At 49.6% G+C, this 19,538-nt stretch overlaps 3 protein-coding genes across 4 annotated transcripts; all 3 read right to left on the bottom strand.

Moving 5' to 3' along the window:
* Positions 1–44: 44 nt before the first annotated feature.
* On the bottom strand, positions 45–2,391 carry SPAG8 (sperm associated antigen 8). Its single transcript, XM_057724173.1, has 7 exons — positions 2,344–2,391; positions 1,362–2,241; positions 1,086–1,260; positions 867–912; positions 668–782; positions 483–545; positions 45–374 (listed from the first exon to the last, which is right to left on the bottom strand). Exons 1-7 carry the CDS (start codon positions 2,379–2,381, stop codon positions 180–182), a joined length of 1,512 nt encoding a protein of 503 aa, XP_057580156.1. The 5' UTR covers positions 2,382–2,391; the 3' UTR covers positions 45–179.
* Positions 2,392–3,120: 729 nt separating this feature from the next.
* HINT2 (histidine triad nucleotide binding protein 2) lies at positions 3,121–5,491 on the bottom strand. Of its 2 annotated transcripts, none has more exons than XM_057722259.1 (5): positions 5,167–5,491; positions 3,807–3,947; positions 3,605–3,709; positions 3,428–3,500; positions 3,121–3,306 (listed from the first exon to the last, which is right to left on the bottom strand). In XM_057722259.1, exons 1-5 carry the CDS (start codon positions 5,245–5,247, stop codon positions 3,215–3,217), a joined length of 492 nt encoding a protein of 163 aa, XP_057578242.1. In that variant the 5' UTR covers positions 5,248–5,491; the 3' UTR covers positions 3,121–3,214. The 2 variants fall into 2 exon arrangements, with proteins under 2 accessions (XP_057578242.1, XP_057578243.1); XM_057722260.1 differs by lacking the exon at positions 5,167–5,491 and adding an exon at positions 4,986–5,130.
* Positions 5,492–10,664: 5,173 nt separating this feature from the next.
* Positions 10,665–18,888, bottom strand: FAM221B (family with sequence similarity 221 member B). The gene is made up of 8 exons (XM_057720618.1): positions 18,824–18,888; positions 17,049–17,287; positions 16,555–16,913; positions 16,236–16,376; positions 11,726–11,836; positions 11,374–11,571; positions 11,063–11,182; positions 10,665–10,702 (listed from the first exon to the last, which is right to left on the bottom strand). The coding sequence occupies exons 2-8, from the start codon at positions 17,285–17,287 to the stop codon at positions 10,665–10,667; spliced, it is 1,206 nt and encodes a 401-aa protein (XP_057576601.1). The 5' UTR covers positions 18,824–18,888.
* Between the last annotated feature and the right edge of the window lie 650 nt (positions 18,889–19,538).

Raw genomic sequence — 19,538 nt, 5'->3', positions numbered from 1 at the left:
GATTATGGGGTATGGACACGATAACTCACAAAATCACTGAATCAGCAGTCTCAGGATGAGAGAGAACCCTTTTTATGTAAAGCCCCTTCACAAGTACAGACTGAATTCACTTCCTCCCCATCTCTCCAGTACAGACAGAAGGAGATTGCATATTCCACATCTACTTCCTTCCTCGATCTTTAGACAGGAGTAGTTCTATCCCCTCCACCACACTGTCCTCCTCCCTGACAGGCAAGGGAAGATATTTCTCCCAATTGGTGGGAATAATTCTCGGGTTCATAGGGCAAAGGCTGCCCTAGAGACAAAGGCACTGGTGTTGAGAAGCTGCAGTTCTTCCGGAATGGCGTGTCCAGTGTCCTGATGTTACTGACACCCTGGAGGAATGCCAGAATGAGGACAGAGCCCTCTCGCCACCAAGCTGGGACAGAACAGCTCTTCCTGTCCTTTTCCCCCACTCCCAACACCTGGCCACCCTCACACACCGGTAGCTGTGGTGCCCTCTGCAGCCAGAAGGTTTCAGGCTGTTCTTTGCAGTAGTCATGAGGCTGTGAGGGAGAGATACCGAATAACTCTTGGCCTGAAGCCCCCTCTCTCAACCTCTGGGCCTGCTGCTTCCCCGCAGCCTGTCCGGGCCCAGCTCTACAGGTTGGGCGGGATGGGTTCTTACCTTTGTTGGGGCAGGAGGCCCTGCTTGCACCAGCTCCTTTCTGTAGTCACGATGTGTCACAGACTCCACCTCAGAGTCCTTCCTTGTGGGTTCCTGCTCTGCCTGCACCTCTTTACTACATAGACCTGGGGGGCGTCAAGGCCATTCTCCCCTGATTTTTGTCCTCCCCCTCCCCTTTCCCCTTCACCCCGCCTCTCACCAGATCTGGTGGTGCAAGAGCATCTCCAGCATGGCTTCACGCTTCCCTGCAGGAGGTCAGGGAATGGACAGAGTGGGGGAGTATGATTAAGAAACAGGCACAGAAGGAAAAAAACTGGGGAAAAGGAAGAAAAATTAGGTTGAGCCTTTACACCCATCAGACATTCCTCTCTTCTTTCTCTACTGGACTCATTCTGGCCCATTCTCTCATGTTTCATACCTCGAATTGGCAGAGAGTGGTTTCCTGGGGGCTGGTATGAGTCTTTCTGGGTGGTGCTGGAGGACATGGGTGACTGTGGCTGCAGGGTCAACAGCCCCCGGTGTCCGTGTCGGAAAAAGAAACTCTCAGAGCCGTCCTGAATGCTTGGGACTTGATCCAGGTGGTTGGTGGCTCTCTGTGGGCCCCAAGTTGAGTGACCATGATATCCTTTCTGGTACCCACCCTCATCAACTGGGGCAGCCTTGAAGAAAGGGGAGCAGGTCAAAACTTTAATACCTCCTCCTCCCAGTTGTAGAAAAGGCACTGGCCCCGTGGCCGTGTTTCATGGAGAACCTTACTCATCCCTTCAACTTCAGGGGGCTTCCATGGGCCTCGGGCACCAGGTTCTGAGACTTGCAAAAATTTCCAGTGTTGTTTCTGAGGCTCCCAGTGGCTGTGGTGACTCCAGGAGGCATAATTAGGGACCAGATCGTCCCCGGGATTTCTGAAGCCTGGAGGAGCAGAGGAGCTGAACCCAGGGCAATGGCCACAGCCTAGACTATGCCTAGAATCAGCAGCAGGACCAGTGCCTCGACCAGAGCCACTGCCAGGACCTCGACCAGAGCCACTGCCAGGGCCTTGACCAGAGCCACTGCCAGGGCCAGAGCCACCGCCAGGACCAGAACTGGAGCCAGGACCAGGGTTAGAGCTGAAGCCAGGAGCAGGGCCGGAGCTGGAGCCAGGAGCAGGGTCAGAGCTGGAGCCAGGAGCAGGGCCAGGGCTGGAGCCAGGAGCAGGGCCAGGGCTAGAGCTAAGGTCATTTGTAGTATAGGGATTCCGAGCAATACGGGAAACATAGATAGGCTCAAAGCCAAGTCTCCCGTGGCCTGTCTTGTGGGTAAATCTGGGTCCAGTGCAGCGCTCCCCAAGAAGACTGTCAGAGAAGGGCTCAGGGAGAAGGCTCCGTTGAGAGTAGGGCGCTGGGGTCTTTGTAGATAATGCAGCTGCTTTGGCAGTGGAGGCAGCTGCTTTGGCAGTGGAGGCAGCTGCAGTGGCTGCAGCAGCTGCTGAAGCTGCTGCAGTTGCAGCTACCAGGGCCGACCTATGACGGCCATCCCAAGGAAAGGGATCCGAAATGGACCCTAGTCCTTCGGAGCTGGGCTGTACGTCTAGAGATCTGAAAAAAAGTGAAAGCGGCAAAGTTGTCAAAAGCGCAGCAACGCAAGTCTATTAACCTTCCTTGTCCCCTTAAGCCTGCAGCCAGAGCTGTGACTCTCACCGCGACTGCGATCGCTCGGTAGACTCACTGGTCTCCATCTTCAGACGCCAGCTACCGGGTTGCCATAGAGACGGCAAATCATTCTAGGAGACTGCGCAGAACTAGAGCTGGGCGGAAGTGGAGGGTGGGGGTGGAGGCAAATTCTCTGCGGGGCGGAAGTCTTAAACCTGGTGTGGTTTGGGAAGTCTGCCTTCCGTCCGGACTCCCTTCCGCCTCAGCCTGGTTTTAAAGGTTCCGCGGGCCTATGGCCTCGCTCCCCATACCTAAGCAGGACTTATTGAGGGTAGGGCTGTTCTATCAGACAAAAGCCTACTTGGTATGTTTATGTAGGGGCAACAGTAGTTCATTCTCAAAAGCTGGGACATCTTTTCAAAAACCTTAAGGATGAAAAGACGTCAGACAACAGCTTAAAGGCAAAATGGTGAGATGTGGGAATTAGTCAAAAGGTAGCAACTTTTTTGGTGTGATTACTTCTCTTCCAATAAAAGGCCTTCACATTGACAGTCCTCCTTCCAGACCTCCTTAGAACTTGGCTTGGCATCTGAATTAAGTTTTGGGATTCAGTCTCTTCCTACTCATTCAGGCTTATTCCTACTGCTACTTTTCTAGAACCTGACCCAGGTAGACCACGAGTCATGAGCTCACAGATGCTCCTTTAACTACAGGATGGGCCTCCTTAGTGTCTCAGACCATAGTCAAGGGGGATCATAGTCTTGAATCAGTTTTCTTTCCTATTTGTGGTATAAATCTTCATATATTTATGACAAGGATCCAGAATTGAGGAAGAGCAAGTTTATTAGTATCACAGGGTGCCGTTTTTCCCCACCCTATCCAAGCATCCAGGTCTGAGGTCCTTGGTCATTTGGCAGGTTCATCCTGGAGGCCACTGGAGCTGTCGGCCCCCAAGTACGTGAATGTGCAGGTGATACACAGATTGTGCACCCAGCTTCCCATCGTTGATCACTGAAATGGAGCTTGGGGTTAGGGGGTCAGGATCACCGGAAAGGTCAAAGAATGAAGATCATACTGAGGGGTAGGTATGAGAATTTACAGGTGAGGGGCTCAAGGGCCAAACGTCACTTACCAAGTCGGTATCCATCTCCCAGCCCCTCAGCCTTTGCTGTCTTCTTGGCCACAAGGAGAAGGTGTCCTAGAAGCTACAGGGAAAAGGGAGGGAGACAGGTGGCTTCATTTACAGGGAGCAAAATTTCTAGCTGAATACAGGGCTCCCCCAGCCAAACCCTGGCCTTGTTCTTCCTACCTGTTGGTCTTCTTCTTCAGCCTGGCTAATGCGAGGAATGGGCTTCTTGGGAATGACCAGAAAGTGCACAGGAGCCTGAGGGGCCACATCACGGAATACGAGACACTGGGAGCAGTGACAGGCCAGAGGCCACCATGTTATTTCAACAGGCTGGATGGTATTCATGAAATTCCTAAGGGAATGGGTCCTAAGGGCACCCCACCTGCTGGTCCTCATACAAAATGTCAGCTGGGAGGCTTCGATCCAGGATCCGGGAGAAGATGGTTGGGGCTGCGCCCCCAGGAGCTGCCTGCTGGGCCTTGGCCACTTCATTCCCATCAGTCATACCTGCAGCTCCTCGGACCTGAAGGTGGGTCAGACACACCTAAGGGAGTTGGCAATACCTCTCTCATATACTTCTCTGGGGCTGGCAGAGGCTGGCCATTAACTTCACTCTTCTAAGAACCTATTAGTGGTTCCCACTCAAAGGGAAAGTTCCTCACTTTCAGAGCATCAGCAACAGAAAGCAGAGCCAGAGTGTGGTGGGCCTGGTTACATAACAGGCAGATTACAATGCAGGATTCAGCAGTGCAGTTGATTCCTGCTCCTAAAGTGTTGAGGGAATCTAGCACTGTTCAGGGGAAAGGATCCAGAATGAGAACCTGGAGGCTTAGGTCCAAGTTCCTATTTTACTATTGAATTACCTTAGATAAATCCTTTCTCTCAGCTTCAAATATAAAGGGGGTGGTTTTCATCATCTCTTAAGACTGCTTGGAGCACTTAACATTTACTCTCACTCTCATGCTCTTATTAAGTTTCCACTTATTTCCATTACTCGTTTTCTGATCTTTAGGCCCTGTTACCTATCTTTTCAGGTTTTAATACAATTGCCCTGTTTGACACAAAGGCGCCTGCGTGTCACAGCTGAACCCTTACTGTGAATTTTGACTCCAGTCCCCTGAATCGCTGGAGGGAGTTCAGTTGGGTGAACATAACCCCAGTTCCAGGGGATTGAGGACTGTAAAGTCCCAGTTTCCCAGGGACTGAAAGAAGGCTGAAGTCAGAGGTATATCACACTGTGGGAGAAAGGGACGGTATGAATATGACCCCTTGAGTCGCTCTGGCAAACGGGAAGAAGAGGAGTTAGCACCAGTGCTCAGTGGAAAGCCAGGGGTCTGATGGGGCAGAAGACTGGCTCCCAGGAGAAAAAGTTCACGTCGCGCAGGGGGCACTGAGGAGCTGCCCGCAGCAGGCGTTCGGTCGGCTGGGAGAGGGCAGCACATGCTGCCCTGACTCTGTGTCGACCTCGGTGCCGGACCTGTGCAGGGCATCGGTCATCCGGTTCGTTTCTCCCGTGGCGAGGCTTTAAGAGAGGCTGCCGCGACCCTCAGTCCGACCTTACCTCGCAGCCCTGGAGCCTGCGCCTGGGGAGGTGCAACGTTCCCGGCCGGGCGCTCGGGCTTCAGCCCCGCGAGGCCGCAGGGCTGCGCGCGCCGTGGGGAGCCGGGGAAGAACGCGGCCCCCGGCCCTGGAGGGCGGCAGAGCCCGCGGGACCCCTTCCTCGCCCCACGGCCACCTCTCACCTGCGCCCCCCGCGGCCCCGCCACCGCCGCCGCCCGGCGCGCCACGCAGAGCCCGGCGGCCAGCACCATGGCCGCCGCCATCTTCCCCTCGGCAGCGGGACTCTCCCAGCGGGCCAGCCCCCTGGCTCTGCGGCCAGCCAAGGGCGCCGGGGAGCCGGCGAGCGGCGGTTATTGGCTCCGTCCGCGGCCGGGAGCGAACCCCGTCGTCCCACTGGGTTGCGCTCTTGGGCCCGGCACGCCACTGGCTCCGCCGCCGCGGTAGAGGCGGGATCTTTTCATCCCCTTGGCTTGCCCTGTCACCTCGGCGAATTTTCTATTCCATTGGCTTCGTCCTCTTGTCAGAGTGAAAGTTCCTTTATCATTGGGTCCCCTCGCTAGGGCTATGAGATAGTTTCTCATTCCATTGGAAGGATTGAGACACCTGGAGGTGGGATTTGCCTCCAGTTGGCTCTCAACACGACGTCCGCCTGGCTTAGGTTGCGGCTCCTCCTATTCGGGGAGGGTCCTTACTGGTGGGCTGGGAGGAAGGGTGCACTGGTCCGTCACCTGCGCGCAGGGGCTCCGAGGTTGTGGACCCTTTCACCGCATTGGCCAGGAGGAGGGCGGGGTTCGGAGAGGGGGCCAATCCGCGCTTATTGGCTGCAGGAACCACCGCTACCTCCGGAGTTCCAGGCCGTAGGAGTCCCCAGAAGAAAGAGGCAGGTGGAGGGCACTGGCCGGGTAGGGCTGAAGATGAATGGGGATGGGATCTTTTTCATAACTGGTGGGCTAGATAACCCAGCATTTTCCCCACAAGGACGTTTTCAGCCCCTTGATCATTTCAAAGATGTTAACTTACTCATTTGAGGGCAATTTCTCCTAAGTTTATGTGGTTGTTAACATAGTCACTCCAAGACTAAAGATTCTGCAGTTTTTTTCGGGGCGGTTTTTACATTTTTCTTTTCTTTTCTTTTCTTTTCTTTTCTTTTCTTTCTTTCTTTTTTAAACAGGCGGGGCATGAGTGTCCTGATAGGGACAGAGTATAGGGAAGACAAAATAGGTGATTAAAAGGAATCCGAAAGGAATCCAAATTGGAAAAGAAGTAAAATTGTCACTCTTTGCAGATGACATGATATTATACATAGAAAACCCGAAAGACTCTACCAGAAAACTGCTAGCACTCATCGATGAATTTAGTAAAGTAGCAGGATACAAAATTAATGCGCAGAAATGTCTTGCATTCCTATACACTAACAACGAAAAAGCAGAAAGAGAAATGAAGGAAACTCTGCCATTTACCACTGCAACAAAAAGAATAAAATACCTAGGAATAAACCTGCCTAAGGAGGCAAAAGACCTGTATGCAGAAAACTATAAGACACTGATGAAAGAAATCAAAGACGATACAGACAGATGGAGAGACATATCATGTTCTTGGATTGGAAGAATCAACATTGTGAAAATGACTATACTACCCAAAACAATTTACAGATTCAACGCAATCCCTATCAAATTACCAATGGTATTTTTAATAGAACTAGAACAAGAAATCCTATGATTTGTATGGAAACATAAAAGACCCTGAATAGCCAAAGCAATCTTGAGAAGGAAAGGCGGAGTTGGTGGAATTAGGCTTCCTGACTTCAAACTATACTACAAGGCCATAGTGATCAAGACAGTATGGTACTGGCACAAAAATGGCAAATGACCCAATCCACAAATGGGCAGAAGACCTAAATAGACATTTCTCCAAAGAAGACATATATATGGCCAACAAACACATGAAAAGATGCTCAACATCACTAATCATCAGAGAAATGCAAGTCAAAGCCACAATGAGGTATCACCTCACACCTGTCAGAATGGCCATCATCACAAAATCTAGAAACAATAAATGTTGGAGAGGGTGTGGAGAAAAGGGAACTCTCCTGCACTGTTGGTGGGAATGTAAGTTGGTACAGCCACTATGGAAAACAGTTTGGAGGTTCCTTAAAAAACTAAAAATAGAACTACCATATGATCCAGTAATCCCACTACTGGGCATATACCCAGAGAAAACCATAATCCAAAAAGAAACATGTACCATAATGTTTATTGCAGCACTATTTCCAATAGCCAGGACTTGGAAGCAACACAAATGCCCATGAAAAATGAATGGATAAAGAAGATGTGGCACATATATACAATGGGATATTACTCAGCTATAAAAAGGAATGAAATGGAACTATATGTAATGAGGTGGATAGACCTATAGTCTGTCATGCAGAGTGAAGTAAGCCAGAAAGAGAAAAACAAATATTGTATGCTAGCTCATGTATATGGAATCTAAAAAAAAAAGGTACTGATGAACCCAGTGACAGGACAAGAATAAGGATGCAGATGCAAGAATGGACTGGAGGCCACGGGTTGGGGGGGCAGGGGCGAAGGGGAAGCTGAGACGAAGCGAGAGAGTAGCATAGACATATAAGAAAAAAAAAAAAGAAAAAAAATAGGTGATTAAATACTCAATCCCACTAGGGGATTGTAAGTAGAAAAAATATGGGAGACCCCTGTAATTTAGTGATTACTTAAGAAAGCAGGTTTACTTAACCACAAAACCAAGCAGGCTTGCCTAGCAAAACCGTGGGATAGAAGCATGACAGAAGCATGAGACATGCCCCAAAACAATAAAACAATGGAGGCATGAGACCCACATCCTGCCCAGTGAGCTCAGTAACTTAATGATCCCTAGGACATGCTCTCTGCACATATAAAAAACCCAATAATTTATGGAAAGGTGCTCATTGTACAGAGACCAAAAATAATTTTTACAGTCCTGGCTTGACCATGTAGGGACAAGAGACTCCCCTGCCCAGCCTGGAGGAGGAGTTGATGATGGAAGCATGACTTCAACTCAAGAAAGACAAAGAATGTCTTCCATCCTCCCCACTTCTCCTTTGAATACGAGACTGTAGCCCACTAAGTTCTCGGGGGCGGCACCCTCTCGCCCACCTGCTTGAAAGCCTCACAAGCGTCCTATTCTAAATCACTTCTTATCTATCACTTCACTTCTCGTTGATTTCTTTCTGCACTGAGACATAAAGGACTGGGCTCCTTGGAGCCCCCTGAAACCACATTATCTGTTTCAGTCCTACCTTTACTTTGCTGCACAACTAATAAGCAAAGGAATATGTGTCCGATGTTCTTTCCTAATCAGAAAAACAATGTGATACAGTTAGCTCCATGCCTGGCATTTTCAGTGAGTCAGGCAGGTTTGAAGGACAAGGGAGGTTCATTATGGGCTAGGTTAGAAGTATATTTTGTTCTGCTGGAATATATATTTTTTGACATTAGAAACATGGGGTCACAAAATGCTAATATACTCTAATATACTCACACCAGGTAAGTTTTAGTCTGATGTTTAACAGGACAAAAGTAATCACTGTATCGTTATTTTTTTTATAGCGCATGGCCTGACATATATAGGTGCTCAGTAATTATTTGTGGAATGAATAATATTTAGTGTTTTCTTTCATTTCCTTTTCCATAGTATATAATACATAGGTATTACATATTTTATTCTCATTTACAATTTCCCGTATTATTACGTAGTCTATGTAGATATACTTTGTAATGGCTGCATAATACTTCCTTGAATGAGTTTATCACAGTAACCATTCCTTTATTGTTGACTATTGGGAATTGGTTTTAGTGAATGGTCATCATGGTGCTAATTGCATAATAACCAGTAATGAGGAATTCTACTTCTGGAGATAGTAATGATTTCTTTTGAATAGCTGTATTATTGTTAGAGAGTCCTTTCTCCTCCAAAAGGCAGACATTTGACCCTGTGATTTCCCCCAGGAGTTCTAGCAGTCAAAGTTGCATTCCTTTCCTTGGAAGACTAGACGGCCTCCCTAAATGTAAGGAAATGTACACTGGCCTTTTCTGTGCCCTGGAGGCTGCAGTTGTCTGTGTGTCTCTGGGACAGCAGTAGCCCCTAGAGCTGCTCTGGAGAAGGGCAAGAGATAAGAGGTGCTGGGATCTAGGAAGAGGAAACCAGCCAGGAGCAGTAGGTGAGTACAGAACACTTTGAAACTGGTTATTTCTTTGGATTCTCATAGAGGCAGGTAGAACAGAGGTTATCCAATTTTATAGATCCAGAAACAGAGGCCCCAAGGGGGAAAGTGACTTGTTTAAGATCACAGAGCCCATAGTGTCAGAATCTCCTATTCCCCATAAAAATCATCTATGGGCGTGCTAGTCACACCCCCACATTCACTGATTCTAGCTCCTGGCCCAAAGTCTTCTCTACTCCAGGGCCTTGTGATCACTTGCAGCTGCTCTTGTCTGAAAGTTGCAGCTCTCTGCGGGTTCTGGCCACTGTCTCCTGTACTTTGATCCTTACCATTACATCCCCTGCTGGACCTCATGAGACTTCTGTTCCTTTGTTCCTTTTTTTAATCTGTCAATTGCTTCCTGGCTTCATTTTCTTTTCCTATTTGTATGGTCGGCTCCCTCCACATCCTTAAGGCTTCTTTTGCCTTATTTTCCTGATCCTCTTCCCTGACACCCTTCCCATCACCACCCATTAATCTAAATATTTTGCTTCTCTGCTTCTCTAAATGGGATCCTGCTTCCAACTATACCTGAATCCTCAATTACCCACCAATCAGGTTTTTGTCCACTTCCCCTCATTAGCCTTCCCAAACCTTCATTTCTCTTCCTGTCTCCTACCCCCCACTCTTATCCCTCTCCTCCCCCACCAGGAACTGTCCTTGTCTCCTACTTCACAGTGGAACTTCTATCAGATCCTATTCCCTGCAGCTCAGTGAAGACCTCATCCTTTCTTCCTTCCTCCTGGTCTTAGGAAGTGATGTTTCTCCTGTCCAGACTGAATCCCTTCACTTCTGCCTTGACCCCATCCTCTCCTTCCATCTTTGGGATCTGGCTTCACCAGGCACCTCTCTTTCTCTTCTGTATCCTTCAAGGTCTTTTCCTCTACTAGTTCCTCCCTTTTTCTTAACTAAAAAAGGCTTCCTTGACTCCACAACCCCCTGTAGATATTGTCTGACTTTTTACGGAAAAAAGTCAGACAATATCTTTTCATCTAAGCTTCTTGAAGAAATTCCTTCACACTCACTGCTGTTTGGTTCCGGCCTCCACTGTACCACTAAAACTGCATTCTCTGAAGCTGCCAAAGAAATTCTAATTGCAAAATCCGATGGACACTTTTCAGTCTTTATATTACTGGAGTCACCCGTTGTATCTAACATCACTGCTCCTTCTTGAAATCCCCTCCCTCCTTGGCTTCCTTGAAGCCATTCTCTCCTCCTGATGCCAGAACTAGCAGTTTGAACGTGGATGCTGTGGAGGCAGACGGCTGTATCCAGCCTCTCTCCTGTCTGGTGCTCCCTCTCACCCCCCGTAGATGCCAACTCAAGGTCCTAGAGTGTCTACCTCAGGCCGGGCTCTATCGGCCTTATAGAGAGCCAATCAGATTCCAGTGGCTTTCCCTTTATTGCTGATCTGGGCCAGGCTCACGGAGGCCTGTGCCAGGTGTTGACAGTGTCTGTCCCTGGAGGAGGGAAGAGCAGAGATGAAAGAGTCAGGTACGGGGGTCAGATGTAGAGCCAGGCTGGACGCTGCATGGGCTAGGGAGCCCAGGGGGACTAGGGTGGGAGCTGGGATGGCCAGAGGTTCCCTGCTTCTGGAGGGCCTCGAAGTCAGAGTTGTTGATGATGGCTTCTCGGAGGGTAGGCATCTCCGCAAAAGGCACATAATCTGCTCCTGGGGGTGGAAACTAGTGCGGGTATGGGATGCGGGAGGGAGGGATGAAGTAGTCCTGGATGGGATGGTTGAGGGCAGGAGTGCCTTCCTGCCTGGCCTTCTGATTACAGACCCTGGAGTGGGCCCCTATCCCAGGTTGCCCCCTCACCGTGAGGCCTCCCTCCTCTCCGCCGGGTCTCTCCAGTCTCAAAGAAAGTCTCATGTTCCTCCCAGCGCCGGTCACAGGCCGCACAGAGGAAATTAGACTCAAAGCAGTTGCAGCAACAGCCTAGGACAAGGGGGCAGCCGAGAAAAGCATAGGGGAGTGGGGCTTTCCCAGGGGCTGGCTACATTCCCATCTCTTCCTCACCAACCACAAGCCCAAGTCTCTCCTCCCAGCTCCCCATCCGCATCCCCAAACTATTTGCAACCCATCCCGACCCATGTCCACCCCTGCCCTCCCCTCACTCTAGAAGGTACCTTTGACCCTGCAGGAATGGGACCTGGTAGCTGTGTGGTCTTCGTGGCTGTGTTTGCACCGACACTGGGCCCTCCAAGCCCTGGGGTCAAAGGTGGCCCGTCTTTTGAGCCAGAACTCACCCACCTCCTCTGGGCGTGATGGGATAAAGCAGAACATGAGGCAGCGACACTGGCCCACATTGCAGGGCACGGATATGTCTATGAGGACGGGGATGGGTGGTAGGGTTAGACCAGCACCTGACAGGGCCTGGCCTTCCCATGTCCCCTCCCTCAAACCGACACACACACACACACACACACACTTGCTCTCATACATCCCAACACGTGACAGAGGCCAGTTATCCCTCCACACCTGAGATGATCTGATGCTCTCTCAACAAATGTCCACAAAAGCACTTGGACTCATCCCCAATCCGGAAACAGTCCCATAGATAATGGGGGCAGCGCCAGCCAATGTAGAGCCCTGGGTGTGGAGGGGTTGAGCAATAAGGAAAAGTAAGGAGGAAAAACAGCCTAAGTGTCCCTCAAGCTGTTCTCACCTCTCCCCCATGTGTATCTATCACTACCCACGGATCCTCACCCTACCCCTTTAGACTTTTTTCCTCAAGGTTTTCTCATCACCCCACAAATGTCTTCAGATCCCTTCCCATCCTGGGATCCACTCCTTCTGTGTCAGCCTGTCAGAGGTGGCTAAAGACAGTCTTCGACTCTGAGCAGGAAGATTATAGGTGAAATTTTGTTTGATGATAAACATGTATCTGGCTGAGTTCTCTGTGACCGTGAAATTCTCATCTTCTCCCCTCCCAACGTGAGAGCCCAACTTTGCTCTGGTTCCTTGAAGTGTCTAAGGTGAAGGAAAGGGAAGATGATGGGCCAGGTACAGAGAAGAGGGTGGGGACTGGCTCCTAAGCAGAGTGGTATTGAAGGGACCTGAGAGGAGGAGGAGGTTGGGCAGCACGGGTGCCAGGAGGTAGGGGGAAGTCTTCTCTCACTTCTCCTGGCCAGCACCTTCATTCCTCCCTTCTGCATTCTTGGTGTTACTGAACTAATGCCCTTTACGAATTTGAGAAGGGCTGCCTATGGCTCTCTAGAGGTCAGGAGAAAGGGGGAGGCCAGAAGTCATGAGTGGTGAAAAGCTAAAATATAAGCTTGTGAGGCTAAGAAAGGAGGCATGGAAAGGAAGTGAGGCTAAGACCTATCCCTGAGAGCACACGCCAGCAAAAGGCCACCACCCTTGAGATCTGAAACTGACTGGCTTCACGGTCAGTCCCACCACAAGGCAAGGGTGGCACTGAGTAAATGTGGGAGGAGAACCAGAGCATTCCCCACTCAGATTTTCTCATCCTCCGTGAGAGCTGAGAGTACCCCAACTTCAACTGAGAATCCTGAGTCCCCAAGGAGTGGGGCCTTTAGCTCAAGGACTCTTATCCCCATTTAAAGGCTCCAGTGAACTGTCACCTCCACCAAAAAGTTGTCCCTGACTCCCCCTGTCTGTCTAGGGGCCATTCCTCTTGCTTTCTGTGGCTCTCACGTCACTCCTATCACAGTACAAAGCATTATCACAGACTATTCACTTGTATTCTCATTAGACTGTGAGTTCCTCCAAGGAAGGGTCAGTCTTTTCATCAGTGGCTCTAGTCCTAACACAGAACCTGGCACAAAATAAGTGTTCAGAGAACATAGATGCTTGACTGAATAAGTGAATGAGCAAATTCCTTTAGGAGGGAAGAGAGGCCCAGTACTCCAGGCAAAGCCCTGAAGTTCCATAAGGAGAATGAGAGTTAGTGTCCTCTGGTATTTGACTCTGGCCAGGACCACAATCCACGATTCTGTGCCTGTCAAACTAGTTTTCTTGTCTTACCCATGGTTCTTAGGATCTGAAGCCTGCCTGTCCAGATGTGGCTTTTGGCTTTGATGCTTCTGACTTGATATTGCCAGCCTGTGGTATTAGTGCCCCATTACAACAGGGAAGCTTGGTTGAAAGGGGAGAGTTTAGGGCAAGTCACAATGGGTGTGGGCGGCGGCCAGGATTCCACCAGGGAAATTCTGAACTCTGTTTAGAATAGCAGCATACAGTGCAGGAACAGGTGAGGTGCAGAGGTGAACAAGGGTTAGTGCCCACATATCAAGGCCAAGCCTGAGGGCCTGGGAGAGTCAAGTTCAAGCACTGACGTGGGAGTCATTGCCCACCTTTCAGATGAAGATGACTGGAGTTTGAACCAAGGGAATGGGAATTATGCCTCAGACTCTACAATCCCCTTAAAGTGGGACAATACACAGTAGGCTGTGTATTCCAGAGTGGGGCTTTTTACTCTGCCCTGACTCCCAACCCTCTTCCCATTACAACTGGACAAGGACCGGCATGGGGAGGAGACATTACCTGGGATACCATTTTGACTCTGCACATTTAATTCCATGATCACATAGTCTCATTTGCATGATAACACCTCTTTTATGCTTAGAACCTCTCCATACACCAAACAGCTGTCTTTATGCAAAGGATGTCTCCAGCTCAGATCTCTTCCCTAAGCTTTTGACCCATATAGCCAGCTATCTGGTAGACTATTTCTGCAGCATGTTCCACCAGCACTTCAAATGTGTTATATCCAATGATTCCTTCCAAACTTGGCCTTCATCCTTTGTTCTCTGTTTATCCAACACATTTATCAAACACCGACTCTGTTAATAGCCTCAATCAGTAACTAACGCCAAAAACCTAGGTGTCATTCCAGGTATGTCCCTCTGTCTTATCCTACACATCCAACGATCCAATGGTCAGTTTTACATTCTTAACATTTCTTGAATCTCTCTCCTTCTCTCTACCTCTGCCCATCTACTTCTCACCAGTGGATTATTACCAGTGCCTCATGATGTAGTCTTCCTGTCCCCAGTCTTATCTCTCTCCAGTCTATCCTACTGCCAGAACATCTTTCAAAAACACAACTCTGTTCATGTTATTGTCCTATTTAAAATTTTTTAGCACTCTCAGCTGCTCTCAGGATATAATCCCAAGTCTTGAGCTTGGCATAGAAATGCCTGTGCAATTCTGCCTTTCTAGTGCTGAGCTGGGCTACTCTGGCCAGAGCTCTATGCAGTGGTATACTGCACTGCTTCCAGTTTCCTACTAGTGCCTTGCCCTGTCATGGCTCACCTTACTCCACTTTTTACCTGGCCACCTCTTCTTACTCATCTTGCAGAATTCAGCTGGGCAGTCATCCCTTCCCCAAGCCCCCAAGATTGGGTGCCCCTTTTCTGTGCTCCTGTAGCACTCTGGGCTGACTTCAACCACTGCAATTACTAGAGTGAATTATAATTGTCCTTTTACTTATTGGTGTCTCTCATCAGAGTGCAGATTATTTGAGGGATTTTACTTTGAAACCTCACCAGCATCACCACCTCCAGCGAGCCCAATGCATGGCACATAGTCAGTGCTCAATAAACGTTGAAGGAATGAAAGAAAAACTTATGCTTGATATTTCTCTATGCACCACATATACTGTTATGCAGTCCCTTGGAGTCCCCAGGGACTTAAGATCTGCAATATTCGAAGGGAACCTGAAATATCTTTGTTCAGGATTGAATGACACAAATTTCTGTGTAAAACTGCCTGTTTAAACAGGAAGATGAAGTTCATTCTGAAGAAGAAATGCAGTGGCCTTGAAGAGTGCAGAGTAGATAGGAGGTTCTGAGAAGGAGAATGAGGAGACTGAACAGACCCTGCATTTGCAAGAAGAATAAGTAAGAGTTAAATAAGTAAGAAGATGTCAAATAAGCAAAGCCGCTTCAGTGCCTGAATGGATGAGAAAAAAAATGAGGTCACTATGACTTTTGTGGTCGGGGTGGAGTGGGGAGGGTCCCTGCATGGGAATGAAGAAAGTAAGTTCCATGGAGGAGAGGCAAGAACATAGACTTGTCTGGTTGTCTTTATATCTCAGGCCCATCTAGTTTGACATAACTCTATTCCCATCATAAGCGAAAAGGAAGTATGAAAAACCAAAAAAAAAAAAAAAATGCAGTAATACGTATTGAATTCCGTCTAGAAACCCCAGAATCCTCATAACAGGTCAGAGTGGCCCTCTTACTGAACTCCTATAGATGTGATGTTCAGTAACACAGGTGCACGTGCTCACACACAGGATGGTGTGTGTTCACATGGTTCTCCTGCATATCCTTAATACACACAGAGGAGCCCAGGATGCCATTAACAGGACTGTTAAGAGTACTAATTCTGGACTGAGACTTGGAATCGACAGGTCTAGAAGACATGGCTCTTCTGTTTGGTGAGGAGACTCAAAGCTTTGGGCTTCTAGGTGATCATGGGTCTGGTGTGCAGGGATGACAGCCTTTTTTTTTTTCTTTTTTTCTTTTTTTCTTTTTTTTTAACTTTTGGCTGCACTATGTGGCATGTGGGATCTTAGTTCCTTCATGAGGGATTGAACCTGTGCCTGCTGAAGGGGAAGCATGGAGTCTGAACCACTGGACCGCCAGGAAGGTCCCCAGGACAGCCTTTTAATGGAGTTCCACCAGGGGGACTAAGGCCTTTTGCCTCAGAGCAACAAGTCACCTGGAAACTGTCCAGGGTCCTGGGCCATCTCTGCCTTAGGATCTGTTTGGTGCAGGCTATCTGAGCCCTAGTTTAGCCACCTGTTCCTGACTGGGCTTTATACGAATATCCCTACTTTTGGTTTGCATCCACTCTCATCTACCTTGGCCTACCTGGCTGCTCCCCTCCCAGATTCCAGGCAGGTGGCATTGCCATTTCTACAAGGGTTATCCATTGAATAGGCAGGTTCCTAGATGCTCTTGGATGGGAGGAGGGCCATGGGCTTGTCACAGGCCCCTGAAAGGCTGCCCGGGCTCACCTGTTTGGATGGCATTCAGGGCTGCATCCTTCTCCCACTGGAAAAGATAATTCACCTGAGCACCAAACTTCTCTCTGTGCATTGCTTTAGCCACTTCCACCAGGTCTGCCTGCTTAGCAGGGACCACTGGGTGGATGGTGTAACCTGGGGAGGGAGGGGCTGAGTAACTAAGGGGAAGTGAGGAGGCCCTAAAACTGAGAGAAGGGGCCAGGTCAAAGAGTAACCCAATCTCCTCCTCCTGGGGCAGGCCAAAGACAGTGATGAGAAAGGGGGGAAGGACAGGAGCAATTACGGCTGACTCCTTTCTTCCCCTTCTTCTTTCCCAGCTGGTGTTCAGGCTGAACTGTGTGAGCGGTGCTGTCAGTGGCATCCACCCCTTTCTCACTCTCTTCTTCCTCTTCCCTCTCTTTTGCAGATGTGTCCAGGTAGACCTGGGCTGGAAAGCCTGAAAGGGAGTGCTTTGGGATGCTCTCACATTCAGAAGTCTGGATGGACCTCCTTGTCCGTGAGCCCTCACTGGAGGAAGACTCAGAGAAGTCTTCCTTCAGATCATCAGGGGAAGACCCAGAGATATGGCTTAGTGATGAGGTCTGAAAAGTAAGGTGTTTCTCTGGGACCCTGGAGATGTCAGTCTCCAACTGGGTCTCAGGGGTAGGTGTCTCCACAGGGACCTCAGAGGCAGAGTGTTCTAAAGGCATTACAGGGATGGAAGGCTCTAAAGGGGTTTCAGAGGTCTGGGTCTCTAAAGGGGTGTGTGAAGTGGATGGTACTGTATACGATTCAGAGGTTAGGGGCCCTAAAGGAATCTCAGAGATGGTAGGCTCCAAAGGGGTTTCAGAGGTGTGGGTCTCTAAAGGGATCTGGGAAGTAGATGGCACCATACGAGATTCAGAGGCAAGGGGCTCTAAAGGGGTTTCAGAGAGGCCAGGCTTTAAGGGGATTTCAGGGATAGGGGGCTCCTGTGAGTCCTCAGCAGTGGGGTCCTTTGAAGAAAGGCTCTCTTCCGCATCCGTGGTAGTATGAGGCTCTTCTGTGACCTTGTCTGCTTCCATCTAGTGGTAGAATAGCGTACAAGTTTCATTAGGTTGGGATTGGAGGGTCTGCAAGTCAGGATTCACAGGGGGCTATGGAATTAGGATGAAGTTTTCAGTGCACCTGAGGTATAAGGAGGGAAGCCAGATGAGCTCTGGGCCAGGGTATGGTGCTGGGAGGTTCACTCCGGTGCCTAGACCCCATACTGCATACTGAAAGTCTGAAGCCGTCAGAATCCCATCAGTAGGTGTTAGCAGAGGAGGGGTCCTGAACATAGCATCTTGGCTAGTCCAGGGTTCTGGGCATAACTTAGGACCGTGGGGGTCAGGCTGTGGAGTTCTAGGGACTGGGAAGACCAAGCCAAAGTGGGGGTTTGCTCCCAAGAGTGCAGGAGGATGCCATGACCACAGTCTAGTTCTGTCTAGGGACCCTCCCCCCTCTTGGTGATGTCATTCATGTTCATGGCTTCAGCTACTTCCAGTTGTATGCTGATGACTCCTAAATCCATATTTCTAGCTCAGACCTCTTCACACCCCTGTACTTAACAGTTATTCCCAACTGGCTGCTGGACATTGCTGAGTGGATGTCCCACAGGGTATCAAAACTGAACTCTGAGAATTATCCTCGTCTTCTCCTTTCCCCTCAGCCTGCATCTAAAAATGGGTACCAAGGACTATATTTCCTGTCTTCTAAATATCCCCCAAATCCAACCTCTCCTCTCCTTTCCCTCCAATTTTGTACAAGTTCTCATCATTTTCTACCTGGATTATGTAATAACTTTGCCCCTCTGCTGTCTTCCCCAGCATATTAATCCACTCACCCATTCTTTCATTGATTTATGTAACTTACACCTTTCCAAAGAGCCTAATCTTAACACTTTTACTCAGGCACTGGACTCAGTTGAAAGAATCTGGGAAGGAGACAGGTTAACCAAAATGACAATACAAATGAGTTGTTGTGCGGGGTAAGCCCAGGATGCTGTGGGGAGTAGGGTGTGCCTAATTTATCTTGGAAGGATGTCCAAAAGGGGTCAGTCCCCTTAATGACATTCAAGACCTTTGTAAAATGCAAACCCAACAACGGCATTCCCTTGCTTAAAAACACTCAGTGACTCAGCCTAAGGATTAGGTTCACATTTCTTGGCCCTGACATTCAAGGCCTGTCCTCATTTGCAGCACTGCCTAAGGATTCCAGTCTTACCTTCCCCTGCTCTCTGCTTTGGCCCATGCTCCAGAAATACTACATTTATCATTTCTTAAACTCATCAGGGCCTTTCCAAAGGGGAAGTTTGTGTCAGAAAGTAGGGGGAGAGCTAGGATGATGGGGAGGAAGATGGCCAGACATTCAGCAAGAGGGAAAAGGGGGCCGGAGGGTGAAGAATCAGAGGATGGGAGGAGAGGAAAGGAAAAAAGAAGAGAGAACTGAGCAGAGAAACGTGGGGGAGGGAGAGGATAAGGATGAAAAGTGAAGAATGGGAGGAGGTTGGACTGAGGTAGGAAGGGACAGGAAGGTATTAGCAGGGAATGTGTGAGGATTTTGTTTGGAAGACTACAAACCTCTGGGCTTTGTCTCGGCTGTTACAAGTCCTTAGGTCAGGATCTCGTCTGAGGCCAGGAAGGGGAAGCGCTGGCGCGGAGGGAGAGAAGGCGCTCGTGGTTGTGGCGGAGCCGTGGCTGCAGGCGCTGTGTGCTGAGGCCTTGCCTGCAAGTTACAACTTGAGGAGGGGACTTGGACACCTGCAGAAAATCTCAAAGGCGCTCTGGCCAGTTCTGAAGAAGGGTGGGAGGGGGAAGGACGAGGGGGTCCAGGGCCGATGAGGGAGGGGCTTGAGTGAAGCCTCTGGAACCCTGGCCAGGAGTGGAGGATCCGTCACCAGGGCAACCGGAACGCCTAGTAGTCTCCGTGGCAACAGCAGTCTGGTCACCTCGTCGGTGAGTGAGGTCTCCTGAGGGGGCTGCATTTGACCGGGGGGGGTGGGGTGGGGGTGGGGACAAACCTAGAGGGTTCACTATTTTTAAGGGGGTTTTGCCGGATCTCTGTGAGTGGTTTTGCGGGGTCTTTGTGAGAGTCTGTGAGAGTCTCTGGATAGGGTCTCCAGATATCTGTGGGGACGTCCGTGGGTGTCTGGATTTGTGAAGGTCTCTGTAGGGTTCCTATGAGATGTCCGTGGGGTGGTCAGTGGGGGCTGTGAGGATCTCATGGGGGTATCTGGGCTCCGTGGTTGGGGTGAAAAAGGCTGGGACTCTGGTAGCTGGGGCTGGGGCGGGCTCT

The sequence above is a fragment of the Hippopotamus amphibius genome, chromosome 2, assembly GCF_030028045.1.
Source record: "Hippopotamus amphibius kiboko isolate mHipAmp2 chromosome 2, mHipAmp2.hap2, whole genome shotgun sequence".
Classification (NCBI taxonomy): Eukaryota; Metazoa; Chordata; class Mammalia; order Artiodactyla; family Hippopotamidae; genus Hippopotamus; species Hippopotamus amphibius.
This window is presented reverse-complemented; position numbering and strand designations above follow the sequence as displayed.